Genomic DNA, 15,150 nt, shown 5'->3' on the forward strand with positions numbered 1-15,150 from the left:
ATTTGGAATTCAGTTTATTAATCTATCTATTAATTTATTAAAGTGTTATAAGGCTGTCTAGTGTAAAAACAGTATAGTGTCAATGTTAGGGGATCAACATCAGCCACCATAGCTTGTGAAAGTACTGACATCTTGTTGAATTCAGTTGTGTAAATCCACGAAGAGCAGCAGGTCTGCAGATCACATAAGAAAACCTACTGAAGCTCACTTGCTGAATCCCCCGGTATCTCCTGACTCATTTTACTGTTTAGGTGTTGAGTTAATGTAGACAACAGAAACTAGTTATTTATTTAAATAGCACAAGGTTAAGTTGCCTTTGCACAAAAATATGTGGTAGAATCATACTTCAAAGAGTAACTTTTTTACTTTCTTTGAGTACATTTAACAGCCTGTACTTTTCTCCTTTAACTTGAGTAAAAAACCTGCTTCAGCACTTCAACTATTACTGGAGTATTTTTAACCAGGTATCTGTACTTCTACTTAAGTACAGGAAGTCTGTACTTTTGCCACCTCTGGTTCTGTTCTTTTCCTATCCCAGCTTCATCTTCTGTCATCTTAAATCAGTTTGTTTGTATTTTCATTCAGCAGTGTTGTGTTTCTCTTCTGAAAAATCCCAAATTGACGTCTTCAAAAGCAAGGCTCTATTATACTGTATTTTGACACATTTTAAGTTATCATCTCATGAGTGTATTTTAGAGGTCATCATCACCCCAGAATAGATCCTACTGTGTTTCTCAGTGGTGCCATTGTTTTTTAGCTCATCCATGGGCCTACTGACAATAATTGCAGAGCCTATTTGAAGTTGGAGGCACACAGTGACACTATGAAAGAGATTTATAGAATAGATTGCTCAGCATCAAGGCTTCGTGTTCCATTTTCTCTCTGTTTACAATAAAATGCCATCCCTGCTGAAGGGCCTGCTGGTGCTTCAAGTCCTTTTGTGTTGGTCTTTTATCTATCTGATTGTGTATAGGTGTGTTGTCTTTTTATGTGCACTTGCGCATCACTGGGTAAAATTCTTGAGTACAGTAGGTATGTGTGTACTTGTTTTTTGGGCAGGAGCCATGTACAAATTAGCATCTAGCGAAGCCATGGAGTTTTATTTCCATGTCTTGCAAGTAGATTGTTTTTTCCTCTGTAAATATGGGACTTTATATTCACTGCTAAATATTTTTACTTATTCTGATGCAATTCAAGTGGGAAAAAGGCATAAATGAAAGAATGATTCAAAATGACAAGGAAAAACTTGCTGCATTGGCATTAATGGGAATTTATCAGCACAAGAATATACAGTCAAAAGAAATTAAACCTTTTTCAATTCCAAGGTTTTACGTATGGTAATATGATAATCAGGGGGGAAAAGAGCCCTTCTGAGCCTTAAGAGCTTCTAAAACACCTCAGGTATAAAACAACATACAACAGTTTCCATCTTTTCTTTACTTATTTACCAAAAGAAAAACAAACTAAGTGCACCCCATGATGCAGTAGCTTTTAGAAGAACCTTTAGCAGCAATAGCATGTAGTCATTTTCTGTGATTTTGTCAATTTCTCACATTTTGGCCCATTCTTCTTTATACCTTTCTTTCAGTTCATTGAGGCTTGTGGGCTTTCATTTTTGCAAAGCTCAAGGTTCCACAACAGCATTTCTATGAAGTTGAGGTCTGGACTTTGACTGAGCTACTGCAAGACCTTGATTAATTTGTTTTTCAGTCATTCTGTTGTGGATTTGGTGGTATGCTTGGGATCATTGTCCTGTTACATAACCCAGCCAAGACTTAGCTGTCATACAGATAAGCTCTCATTTGACTGTAGAATAGAATACTTTGGTATAGGGGGAGATCATGGTTGGGTCAATGAACCCAATGTGCTCAGGTTCTGTGGCTGCAAAACATGACCAAATGTCATGCCTTCACCACTGTACTTGACGGCTAGTATGGGATGTTTTATGTTGCGATGCTGTGTGCATAATGGCTAAAGACATTATTCCAGAAGTCTTGAGGTTTGTTCTGATGCAACTTTGCAAAGCTAAGCCTTGTTCTTTTTAGAGAAAAGAGGATTTCTCATGACAACACTCACAAACAAGCCCTACTTTCTCAGTCTTTTTATAATTGTACTGTCGTGGACATTTAATGCTGACTGAGGCCTCTACAGTCTGAGATGTAGCGCTTTGGTTTTTTGCAGTTTCTCTCAACATTTCAGTCTGACCTTTCGGTGAATTTGAGATTCCTGGAAAGATTGTGGCATTGTGTTATGGCACATCTGAATGCCCCAGGGCAACAAATTGCCACAATTTCTGCTTTTATGGCACATAGCCTGACTTGAAGTGGACTTGGTGGGACATCCACTCCTAGGAAGTCTGGCAGCTGTCTTGAATGTTTTCTACTTGTGAGTTGTCTTTGCCACTGTGGGAGGATGGACAAATTGTTTAAATGTCCTTACAACAGTTCTCAAATTGATGGGCAGCAGCAAATGCTTCTTTAAGATTATTGCTGATGTCTTTCCTCCTTGGCATGGTGTTAACACACACCTGAATGCTTCAGACCAGCAAAGTGCAAAATGTCCGCTTATATAGACGTGTTTGCGTGGGCTGATGGTCAAGTAATCAAGTGCATTTGATTAACAACATCTGACTACTTCTTACCTTCTTCCAATGGAAGCAGTAAGAGTGTACATAGTTTTTCAGACATGGCATTTTAGTTTTTGTTTAATAAGTAATGACACTGCGTAATATGACATGCGTTGCTCTTCATTTGAGGTTGCTTTTACCAAATTTTAAGACCTTGTCTGATCAACCAACTTCTGTTATTTTTTTTAATATGTAAAGCCATATAACTGAAAGAAGGTACAATATACAATCTTTGTACCATGACTGTGCAGTGGTACATTTGCCATCTCAAGAATCATTTGGCTTAACAAAGCATTACAAGTCTAGTAAATATTCATTTTGAATGAATATACTATATGTTTAAATCTAAAGCTGTGTATTTTATTCAAATGTTTTAATTAAACTCATTCAGAATTACCCAAACAGGAACTTTTCAGTGAGATAACACTTTATATTCAGTAACCTTGTTTAGATACAGAGCACACTGCCTCTCTGAGCATATGCTTATTCACGCGGACTTCCCGCTCACCATCTCCAGACAAATTAATTCCTTGGAGTTGCCTTCAGCTACAGGTCTGGCCAGAGCACAGCTGTTACAACCAACTGCAGCATTTAAAAAACTCTCTCAGCATTTTTAGTCATTCAGTTTGGCAAACTATCCGGAACGCCTAGATTCACTGTAGATGATAAAGTACCTAATCATCCTTTACCCTCATTAATGAAACACAGAGGAGAATGCAGTTTTTCAAATTTACGCAGAACTATACATTTCTGTCACTGCAGGCAAAATCTATACTAATGATCATATCATTGTTCTTCTCTCCCCTGCCCCAACTTCTGGCTTGTCATGCACTGCTAATATGGACATCCACGCAGGCTCAGGTCAGTGCTATTCATTCTGTACGTATACTCTGCTTTAGCTAATGAAGACAGAATGCATGCCGGATCTGTCCAAGTCACATATACTTCTGACCTTTCTAGCCCTTCGGCCGAGAGAAAGAACAATAGTTTGATTGGTGCGAGTGCAACACGAACGGAAGTAATTTATCCGAAGTGCATTTAGAGGATACATCATCTGCTATTAACTGGAGAAATTCACACTGCCAAGATATCAGGGCTTCATTATATCGTGAACAGTTTTTTAAAGTGTTCTAAAAAGAAATTGAGTCAGATGATATTATTGTATGGTTAATCTTTAAAAAAATTGATTTTAGGAGTCTTTTAAAAGGAATAAAAGAGCTGCCTGTTTGTCTTTCGCCTGTAATGAAGTGTGTGTGACAAAAGTTGTACTCGAAAGGTGGAGTGGTTTGCATTGGAGCCTCATATCAAGAGTGATTGGTTTGAATCCCACGGTCATGTGGGGCCTGTGTGTGTGGAGTTTACATGCTCTTTCTGTTCCTCTGTGGGCTTCCTATTGGTACTATAGCATCTTCCCACAGTCCAAAGACATACATGTAAAGTTATTGACTGACTCTAAATTAGCCATTGGTGTGAAATCATGTGGGGGGGGGGAGGGGGGTGGAGTAAAGAACAAAGTGCTGTATGAATGTGTATGAATGAGCGATACGCTCTAAAAAGGCGAGGCTGTTCCTATTCTTTGTTGCGCTGCACCTGCTTTAAACTGCAATTTACTCCCTGTGTGAACCTGAACTGAGACGCTCCAGCCCGGGTTGAAAAGTTTGGGATCGGTGATGAATAAATAGTGTAGCAATTGAGGAAAATGGCTTAAAAATCACTCTTCGGGTGATAAAAATTAGCCCTTCAGCTGGTGCTGTGTTTCTGCAGTAGTAGCGGAGCATGTGTGAGAAGAACAGTTGCCAGTTTACCAAGCTAGGGGCATCTGCAGGGACAGATGGGAGATGATGACGTGTGTAATAGGCATCTGTGTGGCCCGCAGGGGAGGGAATACTCGAGACTCATTCCCTGTCTCTATCTCAGCACACACACACACTCGCGAGCGCACACACCACGGTGACACCCATTACAGCTTGTCATAGCTTTCTCCACAAATTGTTCTCAAGAGTGCACCTTTAACTGTGGCAGACAGTTACATAGATTGAGAGTAAACATGTGTTTACAGGAGCATTGTGCTGGCTGCTCCCTTGGTTCAACAGACATGCCAGATTCAGTGGCTGAGTGGAGAAAAGTGAATAGCCTCAAAAGCGAGCCAATTACATCATCAGCGGAAGGGCCCGTTGCCAAGCTCATTGTCGTTTTACGCACCCCATGCTGTTCTCTCCATTTCACGCGCAGGTTTATTTTAGTGTGGAAAAAAGACTTTTCATCTATAGCTGTATATAAAACGTCTTTCAGCACCTCTCTGTAGTACAGCCTTCATTTTCTCTAGCTTCTCTGACTGTCCTCACAATTTGTATTATTTTGTCAACTTTTAATTATGTTTAAGCCTCATTTATGCTCTAAAATATAAAGAACATCGACTGGCATAAAACTCAGGCGCAGACTTCAAAACATCTCAAGAATACACAAGTGCTTGATGGTAAAAAATAAACAAAACATGAAGGGAAATGCTACCACATGTAAGAAATTAAGCCTGAAAGCTCAAAGCGGTGTGTTTTTCTATCTTTACCAAAGGAAAACCCAGGTGAGATACTGTTTCTGCTACAGAGATACCTCATTAGGTGTGAAAACTAAAAGTGTTCCTACATTTGCTGTAATTGTAACAACCAACTCTTCCTTTTGTAGCATGCTTGTGTGTGGAGGGCAGGTGGGGTCACTGTGTGTATGAGTTAATTTGTATGCATGTCTAGTTTTTCAGGTCACATGCTTAGGTGCTTTCCTTCTATTGTTTATTATACGTGTCCTTTTCCTCCTGTGTATGTGTGTGTGTATATACATACAGGTGTATGAGGCTCTGCCATGCTACAGTGAATGCAGCCAATACGAGTGGAGGGCCGAGCCCTGGTCCATTTGTACCATCAACACTGTGGACGACCTGCCTGCCTGTGGAGAGGGAGTCCAAAGCCGCAAGATCAGGTCAGTGAGTAGGTTAGGTTTAGAAGACTGCTTGCCTAGCGTTGCAACAATGGAAAGAGCAGACTGGCAACGTCCTAAATCTGGCACTCTCACTGGTCCCAGCACTCGCAATGCCAAGGGAAAATAAACAGTCAAAAACAATCCACAGCTTCCTAATGAGTGTCGATAGATTTTTGTGCACTGCCTTTTAGTGCTACTTTAAAAAGCCACAGAGGAAAACCGTGAAGTATTGACATTGCTGTTGGATTAAGCATCGTCGGAGAGAATAGACACTGATTTTGGCAATTGTGTTATTGTGTCCAAAGAAACTGATCTGGACTTGTTCAGTGTGAGTAACAGAAACTAATTTGCGCTAATCAACCACTCGAAAAGAAGAGTTTTTACAATACCTTATGTACATTCTCTTCTTCTGAGAATAGATAGTCAGCAAAATTTTGTTTGTACTTTATATGTAAGTGTTCTAAATTCCCTTACCTATAATTATTGAATGTTTAAGGTTTGTACATTTATCATATTAGATAAATGTACAATAATGATGTAAAAATATCAGTACTTACTGTAAAATGAATGACCAGGGTAACAGGAATGATCTATTACATGATTAACTGTTACTCCTTTAAAGAATGAAAAAAGGCTACTAATAACAGATAATGATGAGCTATTAGAGTTCATTATTGAATAAATTACTTAAAGGTTAGATAAACATTACTTCTGTGCGAGTAAAACTAGGTAACAGTCACTCGTTCATCAGTTATCATGAATTCAGCCACTTCTGAGAGATACAAATAATGACCTCACACTAGTAAAGACTTGTTTAAGCAGGACATCCGACTGAAGCCAACCATCCAGCTGGGAATCTTTTCTCTCTGCTGCAGGACAACAATTCCATGCCATCTCCACAAACAATATGTTACTCTTCCTGAAATGCAATTAATCTGAAGCCGTTTTAACGAGGAAAAATCTGTAGTTATATTTCGAGTGAAAACAAACTACCTTGAGAATTTTACCTGACCCAAAAAACATATAAATATGTAATCTAGTGTGAGTCATAAACTCAGAAATGGGTTTTAAAACTCAAAAAAAAAAGTTGTGCTGCTGGGGCCCTAGAGACTTGTTACACAGCTGCATCTGCTGCGCTCATAGGTGTGTAAAGAAAGGAACAACGGGGAATGGGGAAGACAGCACTGTGGAGGATAGTCTGTGTGATCAAGAGGAAATGCCACCCAGAGCCCAGGTCTGCTATCTGGCATGCCCCAATGACTGTGTCATGGCGCCCTGGGGACCTTGGAGCAACTGCCCTGTGGTAAGAAACAGAATTTAATGGCCGTTTCTGCTGTTATTTGACAAATTGTCAGGGGGTAAGTTGCTTGATTTGTCGTTTTCATTTCAAATGTGTCCATAATAACAAATATATATTAATATATGAAGCATTTACAGTATAAGCTGCAGGTAAAAATGGACAAATACCCAGCTAATCAAACAACGTATTTCATTATTGCCTTTTATTACTTCTAAAAAGTAAGGGCAAAAAACATGTATGTGCATTAAGTTCTGCATTTAACTATCAACTATCTGCTGTTAACAGGCTCACAAATGCTTAGATGAGCTTTATGGCCTTCCATAAAATTATTTGTGTCATTAGAAACCAGGTGTTTTTGTAACATGTCACATTACATGTGTTTATCTAACTTCAGTATAGCTTAATATATATATAAATATATAATCATATTCACAGTGAAGCACTGTTCTGTACTTGTTCTGTAATATTTTCTGCATAGTTTAATGTAAAGTGGATAAATTGAATTTTATTAATACGCCTCTGTTCTATAATGAAGGTTAGCCCTCAGGCTGCAACTACGTAACATATGTCCCCGAGTGTTTGTAGCCACAGGCTATTGGTCATATGGCCTCTTAGCTGTATTATAGGTTTCCTGTCAAACGCAACAGTTCATTGGACTGGAACATTAGAGTCAGAAGAGGTGAAACGAGCTAATTAGTCTGAGTCTACTCTACACATTGATTCATGCAGTGTTTCAGTCTACAGTATTTAGTAGCACTTTTGCATTAAAGGACTGCAGTAATGCTGTAGGTGAAATAATAATGCAAAACACATCAAACTGAGAGCTAATTAAACAGTCCTGTTTTTAAAGCTCGGAAAGCTCTGCACATGATGTAGGTGTTTGTTTTTGCATCTGTTGTTTAATCAAATACTGACTCAACTGAAATTCAGCCACTTGAAAGAATATTTCAAGTACATGAAACATAAATATACTGATGTAGAAAAAATAGGATAGAATAAAAATGTTAACATACAGTAAGCTTAACATTTTATCTACACAATTGATCTAAATCATTTTAAATCAAATATGTGAGCCTTACATTATCCTGTCCTACATAAAAGTAGTAATAAAGTAAAGAATTGATGAAGCAAGTCTACTCATACACACCGGGGTATGCAGCTGATTTACAGTCTCTGCTATCAACCTTAAAATGCCACTGCTCTGCAGTTTGGTCAAATATTTTTGTGCTTCTTGAAGTTAATCTCTAAAATTCAACAACTTGAGATGATGATGAAAATAACGCTTGACACTGATTCTGCATCCTAATGCTGTGAAAGGAAAACCTCCTCTGTAAGTGATAATGTTAGATCAAACAGAGATATTTTATGTAAAGTATGCCCATCCACTGTAATTAGCAGAAGTTTTGTACCCTTAGGTTATTCCTGCTCTCTCAGCTGGAATGAAGGTATTGTGCTGCATGTACAGGTATGTGACGAGATGTGTGCTGCAGTGGGGTACAAAGGTAGCATAGTGATAAACGATAGCATACTAGGTAATAACAGTTTGATGCTTCCCTTTTCTCAGCCTTGTTTTATTTTAAGTTAGATTAAACAAATACTTTTATGGAACTGTAGCTCTAAGTTTATTTTAAAAAGACATAAATTGCAGAGCAGTGGAAATAAGCCCAGAATGGTTTTACTATTATGACCAAGTTGCTACATCATTTTCACTGCATGGTTTTGAGTAGATTTTGATTACACTTCTTTGAAGGTCTTCAAGGGTCTTTTGAAACTAGGGTTTTATTTCAGCATTACTGGCCAAAGTGGAAATTTTACTCCTCCAAGGCAATGTTTTGTGCGTCATAAATTATGGGGGTAAAAATACAGAAAATTGTGTGTACTAGTACTGTTAATCAGAATGCCTTTCAGATACAAAGTTAACGTTACTGTTACTGTTGTTAACGTAATGTTGCACGTTACTGTACAATGTCATACTATAATACATATAGTGCAGTATTTGTAATACACTACAGTTTTCATTTTCTAGTAAATCAGACTCAAGTATTATTTTGCTGTTTAATATGGTCAAAAGTACTGGACCACCTACACGGTACACCAACAGGAGCTGCTCAGCAGGGAAACACCTGCCATGAAGCTCCTGGCACACAGTTTCTGTGCTGATGTTAATGCCAGAGCAGGTGTGCTGGTGACTTGTAAGCACCATATGCCTCATTATTGAACCCTACTCTCACATAGATGTGGTCATGGAATATCTACTGTAGAAGGGAAGAAATTTCACAGAACATCGAGTGGTTGTTGGTCCTAGACGGGCTGTGCTTTAGCTTATTTCACTTATTTTCCCATACTGTCATCTGTACGGTTCGAAAAGAATGGTCCAAAAGAAGAGAAAATTACTAGTGAGCAGCAGTTCACAGGGCCAAAATAATTCATAACAGTTTTAAAGAAGAGCATCTCTGAACATACAGCATGTTGAAACTTGACGTACAGTGGCTACAGCAACAGAAGACCACACTGAGTGGCCAGTAAAATGAGTCTAAAATTTGCACAGGCTCATTACATTTAGATAGTAACGTCTGATCTGATGATTCTTGATTTCTGCTGTTATGGTCATAATTTGGCTTAAACGACATAAAAGCGGGGCCCCAACCTGCTTCCTGTTTAGTTTAGGCTCCGTTTAGGCTCATAGTGGTGGTGTAATGGCATGGGGGATATTTTCTGGGCAAACTGACAGATTTACATCAACATTATGATGCAATCAAGTCAATATAGATCAGACTGTCTGAGGAATGTTTCCAGGATCTTGTCGGCCATTAAGATTTAAGGCAAAAAGAGGTTCAACCTGGTACTAGTAAGGTGCACCTAATGAAGTGGACAGTGTTGTGGAAGTTTTCCATTTAAATAAAGCCTGAAGACGAGCGGTGAGCAGTAGCTAACATTCTTTAATCCAAACACACGAAGACAACATACAAACAAGCTTGTGGAGAGCCTACATGACCGCGGGGCAGGTCAGCAGAGTCTCACTGAGCCTAGCATGGCTCTCAGTTAAATACCTTCTCCAGGAACAAAAGGCAGTACACAGCTGTTTCACACCTTAAGGTTCACACTCCCTTGCTACCTCCCAGAGTCCTCGAAGAGACAAAAGACTCTTCCTGTGGAATTCCTGTTTCCCCCAACATCCTTACTGCACCCACTACCATTTGTCTTAACGTATGAGTGTCAGACATGTTAAAATCCAGTGGCACCAAGGCATCATACAATAATGTGATTAATACATAAGTAAAAGAAATTCCTATACAACAGTCAGTGTATTTTATAGTAAATGAGATGCTGTAATAAGAAGGAAAAATCTTAATCTCTGAGTCTCTGTATGAAGCATACAAATGTAAGTATGTGGCTTTGTGATCGTGAGCCTGAACACATTAAAGCTACAATGACTGCAGCTGATTCATGAGATTCACACACCACCACCTTCTCATTAGGAGGTTGCAGTGACTGACGTGTGTGTTGTGGTGCATCAGGTGCAGAGATACAAAAGCATCTCAATGCAAAGACCTTTATTAGAAGAATATTTGAACCAAAGACCAAGCTGACAGTTCACATTTAATCCTCTGTTAATGGATTTCGCTTCCTCTGTATTGTGACTCCAATGATTTGCCAGATATTTTGTAAATGTTGTACTCTTGCAGTTTTTTCAATAATTGTCTTCCTTTGCCTTTAACTGTGGGGTGTAGAGGTTGATTATTTAACAGTGTGGTATAAAGGTCGATAAGTTCTCCTAGCTTACTGACTTTGCAGGATTATTTAGATGCCCAGTCTCTGTATGTATTATTTATAACAGGGTGAAGGGAGCAGCTGCCATATAGGAAATGTGTTTCATGTGTCAATTACTGCTGACGAGTGTTGCTGTTCAGTCCAGTTGGATGTTGGGTAAGAAAAACATTTATATTTATACTGATTAAAAAAAACACAGAGAAAACAGAGAATGATACAGAAATCAGGATTTGATTTCAAAATTTTTACCTGTATTAGCATCTGCATCAGATTTTTAGAGGTTTTCATTATCTGTAAACCACAACACAAATGAAGGGTTATTTATAAAGTAAATTTCCGGGTATTTTGTTTGGTTTTTTTTCCATTTGCAAAATAGTTTCTATTATTTATAACACTGATGTTTTCATAGCAATTAACCATACTCATGTCAATAGAAATGATCTCTTGAAGAGGAACAATTGCAGCTTTCATTTTCATAAACCCTTTTATTAGGTAGCTTCTGCCCAAGGTTGACACATTGTGCTGAAAATCTGGCCGCTAAATGCTCTGTGCTGTGTAATTTGATAACACTCATGTCAAGAGAAAACAAGGGTTTCACCTTGAGCTGGCTCATTCAGGTTGCTTTTCTTTCATTAAATGTGTTTATCATAGCATGTTATGAACAAAAATGTGTTCTTTTTATGAGAATGAATTATTGGATTATTTGCTACTGATTATAATAAAAAAAAAACAAGTTTGTCCTTGAGAATAACTACAAAAAGTACGCACTTTGGATTCATTAGGGAGATGTACAGCTGTCGGCTGATATCGAATGGTATTACGTTAAACTTTGAAATCTACTGGAAATCTACATAAAATTAGTGCTGTAAAGGTCACTTCTAATGACAAGAAGTATTTATCATTAGTTTCTGCATGCTGTTGGGGCACAAATAAATTTGAAATATTTTGAAATTAACAATGAATTTCATAACTTCTAGCTATTAGTACGTTTAACTTGGTAGATCATAACACTAAAGACAGCGGATGCTGTAGGATGCTTTGTTTCTGCCTGATCATCCCATCACTCTTTTTTCTTTTTGTTGCTTTTGTTGTTGTTATTCTGCAGCAATGTGACCAAGATACATCAAGAAACAGAAGCAGACATATCCTGCGCCCCGCAGCTTCAGATAACTCACCCTGTCCAGAGATGGTCCAGTCAGAGTCCTGTGTTCTTAATAGTACATGTTTCACCTACCAGTACAGAGTCTCAGGTAGGACAATCTGCACATCATTTTCGATCTAATTCACATTACATGATTACAACCTGTTGTTAGCCCCATAAACAAGATGGGTACGTACCTAAAACCAGCATAAGGTCAAGTTTACTTGCTATAAGAATGCATCCATTGTTGTGGTATACTGCAAGGGACAAGATTAAGTCATTTTTAGTTAATTTGTAACACAGTGATACACAACAAAGTCCCTTTATCCAACAACTATAATGCCAATATTACAGCTAAATAATATATTAATAGAAAATGTTATTATTTATTATAAAACTGCTTTAAAAATAACGTTATTATAAAAATGAAAACACCCATTTATGAAGGTGTTTTATTAAGGATCGCAAGATGCTTCATCAGGGATGAAAAAAGAGCAATAAAACACATTTCTCAACATTTGCATAAAGCCAGAAGACAGATATATTGTAATTTAGTGTTAGTCATTCTCACATAAGGAGCAGGTAAACACCTGTGCATTCAGCCTAAAGGTAAGGCTACGCACCGGTTGGAGTAAAGTAGGCTAGCTATTTTTACATACTTTCTGCAAGTGTGGTAGCATGCTCATTTTTAAGCCGTGGAACGATCTACTTTTTCACAGAGACTGTGGATTACTGTCAGATGATAACCAGCCAGATCTAGAATCTACCCACATAACATAAAGTCGTGAAACCTCCCTAACTCTTCTTTATTCAGTGCACCGAGCAAGTCTAAAGACAGTTTCCATACTAGAAAGCTAGATTTAGACCTTTTGACACAGATTTCTCCTCTTTTGAAGTAGCAGTAATGCATTGCAATAGCAATCTAGAATATTTATCAAACTTTACAAAAGTATTATCATAAAAAATAGCTGTGATTTCTTTTGGAACAGCTGTTTTCTCCTTTTTTCATTTTTAGTGATTTTTTTTTTTTACATTTTTCCAATGTGGATGGTGCATAACACACTCAAAGAGAGAACAACTCAAATGTTTTAGTTAAACAGATGACAGTGTGTGAAATATAATAAACAAAAAGACAGTTGCAGATTCATTTTATGTGGGTTTTGAGCTTTATAGGCACACACATGCCTGTATGCAAGAAGTTATCAGTAAGACTCGCCAGAATGGATTCCAGGATTGAAATAAAGTGAATTAATTATTAATTATTTCATTTAATTATTCATTAATAGTGAATAATTAATACAACTATTAATTGTTAATTATTCCCAGTATAGCCAGAATCTTTTGCCTTTGGTACCTAAATTGCCAGAGCAGTGGATATGCTGTCTACCAGCAAATCCTTTGGTTTCAATACACCAGACTGCCATCATCCTCATCATCACTGAATATGGTTACACTGGTTCCCAGTTCTGTGCACCTCATTACCACTACTTCTGCAATAAACGTTAGCTCAGCTTTGAGTTAGAGACACTCATCCCCATGAGAGACTACTGAGTACAATATTTGTTACTGCTTCATTTGGTCTGGTTGTTTGGGTGATTGGGATAGTTTTTCTGAGTGAATCATTTTCATTATTGTGGTCTTGTGGTTGTGCAATGGTCTTAAGTCTCTCTTGACAAAGAAATCTTGATTTCATGGAGTTTCCTAAACAAAGAAACAGCCGAGTGTGAGCTTGTTGGGATTTGTGCAGAATGTTGCTGTTGTTGTAGACCAGTAGTGTTGACATGAAAGACGGTTTGACAGTGAGACTAATGAAGATATGTTGCTGTGTGCGTCTAGACTGGAGTACATGCCAGCTGAGTGAAAATGCCATCTGCGGTCAGGGATCACGTTTTCGTCTCCTGGACTGTATTCGCAGCGATGGCAAGGTTATGGAGGTGCAGAAGTGTGAGCAGGTAATCACTGTGTAGACAATTAAAGATGTTTAATGTAAAAATGAAAAGTTTCATCACGCATATATACATATTTTTGGGTGCAAGTCAAATTCCAAAGCCATCCAAGTTTAAAAAATGCACAAAATTAACTTGTACTTTGCAAAATCTGAAATATTGACAGCTATTGCAGTGCAGCAGCTTTGCTTCTGTTCTCATTACTTATTTATTATTGAAAGCTCAGTTGCCCAATTTGATTAAGTGAAAATGTTGTATCTGATTTCATACCAACTTTGCCACTAAGCCAAACAGAACTTAATGTTATTGGCTTTATTTGTGCAAAGACAAATGGCGCTCTTACGTTACTGTAATTGAATAACAGTGGACGTAAAAAGATTTCTCATTTTTGTGAAGCAAACCAAACATTTTCAAAATGTATGGTAACCTCTGGCACATCCAGAATCATATTGCACTATCCACTTAATGCAATTTTAATGGGATTAATGTAGCAATGATGTTGTCTCTGTGTTAAATATAATGTACATTAACAGCTCAATAGCATCTGAAATTTTTTTTGTTAGGGTTTTATTTTCAGCTGCTGCTTTTCCACTGTCTGAAATGAACTGTAGCATATTTAGAATATGGAAATGTGTTTGCTCCCCCTTTTCTTGTTAGTGGAAATAATTAGCTAGCCCTCCTCTCAGATCTGTTCTTGTTTTCTACAGTTTGGCTTGACCAACAAGTGGATTCTAACGGAGAGCTGCGTAGTCAACTGTCCTGTCAGCTGTGTGCTCTCTGAGTGGTCGCCGTGGGAAGAATGCTCGCACAGCTGTGGGAGTCGAGGTAAAAACATCACGAGCTAAAAACCTTAACTTGAATTCATGGGAACAACAACCTGATAAACAGACACACGGTGGACTACATATGCAGCGCCTCATTATTCCATCTACTCAGGCATGCACCAAGATGTTGAATAGTGCATGAATACATTTAAATGCATTAAAATATTTACGCATATGTGTAATCCAATGCCTTATTATGCAGGGAAACTCTGTGCACAGGTTGTGTTTTTTTTTTCCAATAATGTATACATTACTATTTCCTCTTTGTTTTATATTATGCACCAAGTGTATTTATTTATTTATTTATTTATTTTTTAATTAAGACTGGAAACTTCCTTTGTGACATTATGTTTTAACAATAGATGCGTCCATAAGTGTGAGCTAGCTCACACTTATGGACGCCATAAATGATTCAGTGTTCCTAAATAAAATATATAGCTATACCGCTCCGTGAGTGCAAACATGCAGCTGATAATCCCCAACCAGTGACACGCTTAGTATCACTTTGTGCAAGTCATGTTATAACCTCATGCAATATACAAAAGTTAATGATTTAACCTGAATGCATA

General features: G+C 37.9%; 1 protein-coding gene across 3 annotated transcripts in view; it reads left to right on the forward strand.

Annotated features, from left to right (window-relative positions):
* thsd7ba (thrombospondin, type I, domain containing 7Ba) overlaps positions 1-15,150 on the forward strand; it is a 197,395-nt gene that overhangs the window by 167,566 nt on the left and 14,679 nt on the right. For all 3 annotated transcript variants that reach the window (XM_085134466.1, XM_085134468.1, XM_085134467.1), the window contains exons 17-21: positions 5,466-5,599; positions 6,743-6,902; positions 11,776-11,920; positions 13,648-13,763; positions 14,465-14,582. In XM_085134466.1, the coding sequence (XP_084990592.1) occupies positions 5,466-5,599; positions 6,743-6,902; positions 11,776-11,920; positions 13,648-13,763; positions 14,465-14,582 (673 nt within the window). The remainder of the gene's footprint in view (positions 1-5,465; positions 5,600-6,742; positions 6,903-11,775; positions 11,921-13,647; positions 13,764-14,464; positions 14,583-15,150) is intronic.

The sequence above is a fragment of the Neolamprologus multifasciatus genome, chromosome 16 (genome assembly GCF_963576455.1).
Source record: "Neolamprologus multifasciatus chromosome 16, fNeoMul1.2, whole genome shotgun sequence".
Classification (NCBI taxonomy): Eukaryota; Metazoa; Chordata; class Actinopteri; order Cichliformes; family Cichlidae; genus Neolamprologus; species Neolamprologus multifasciatus.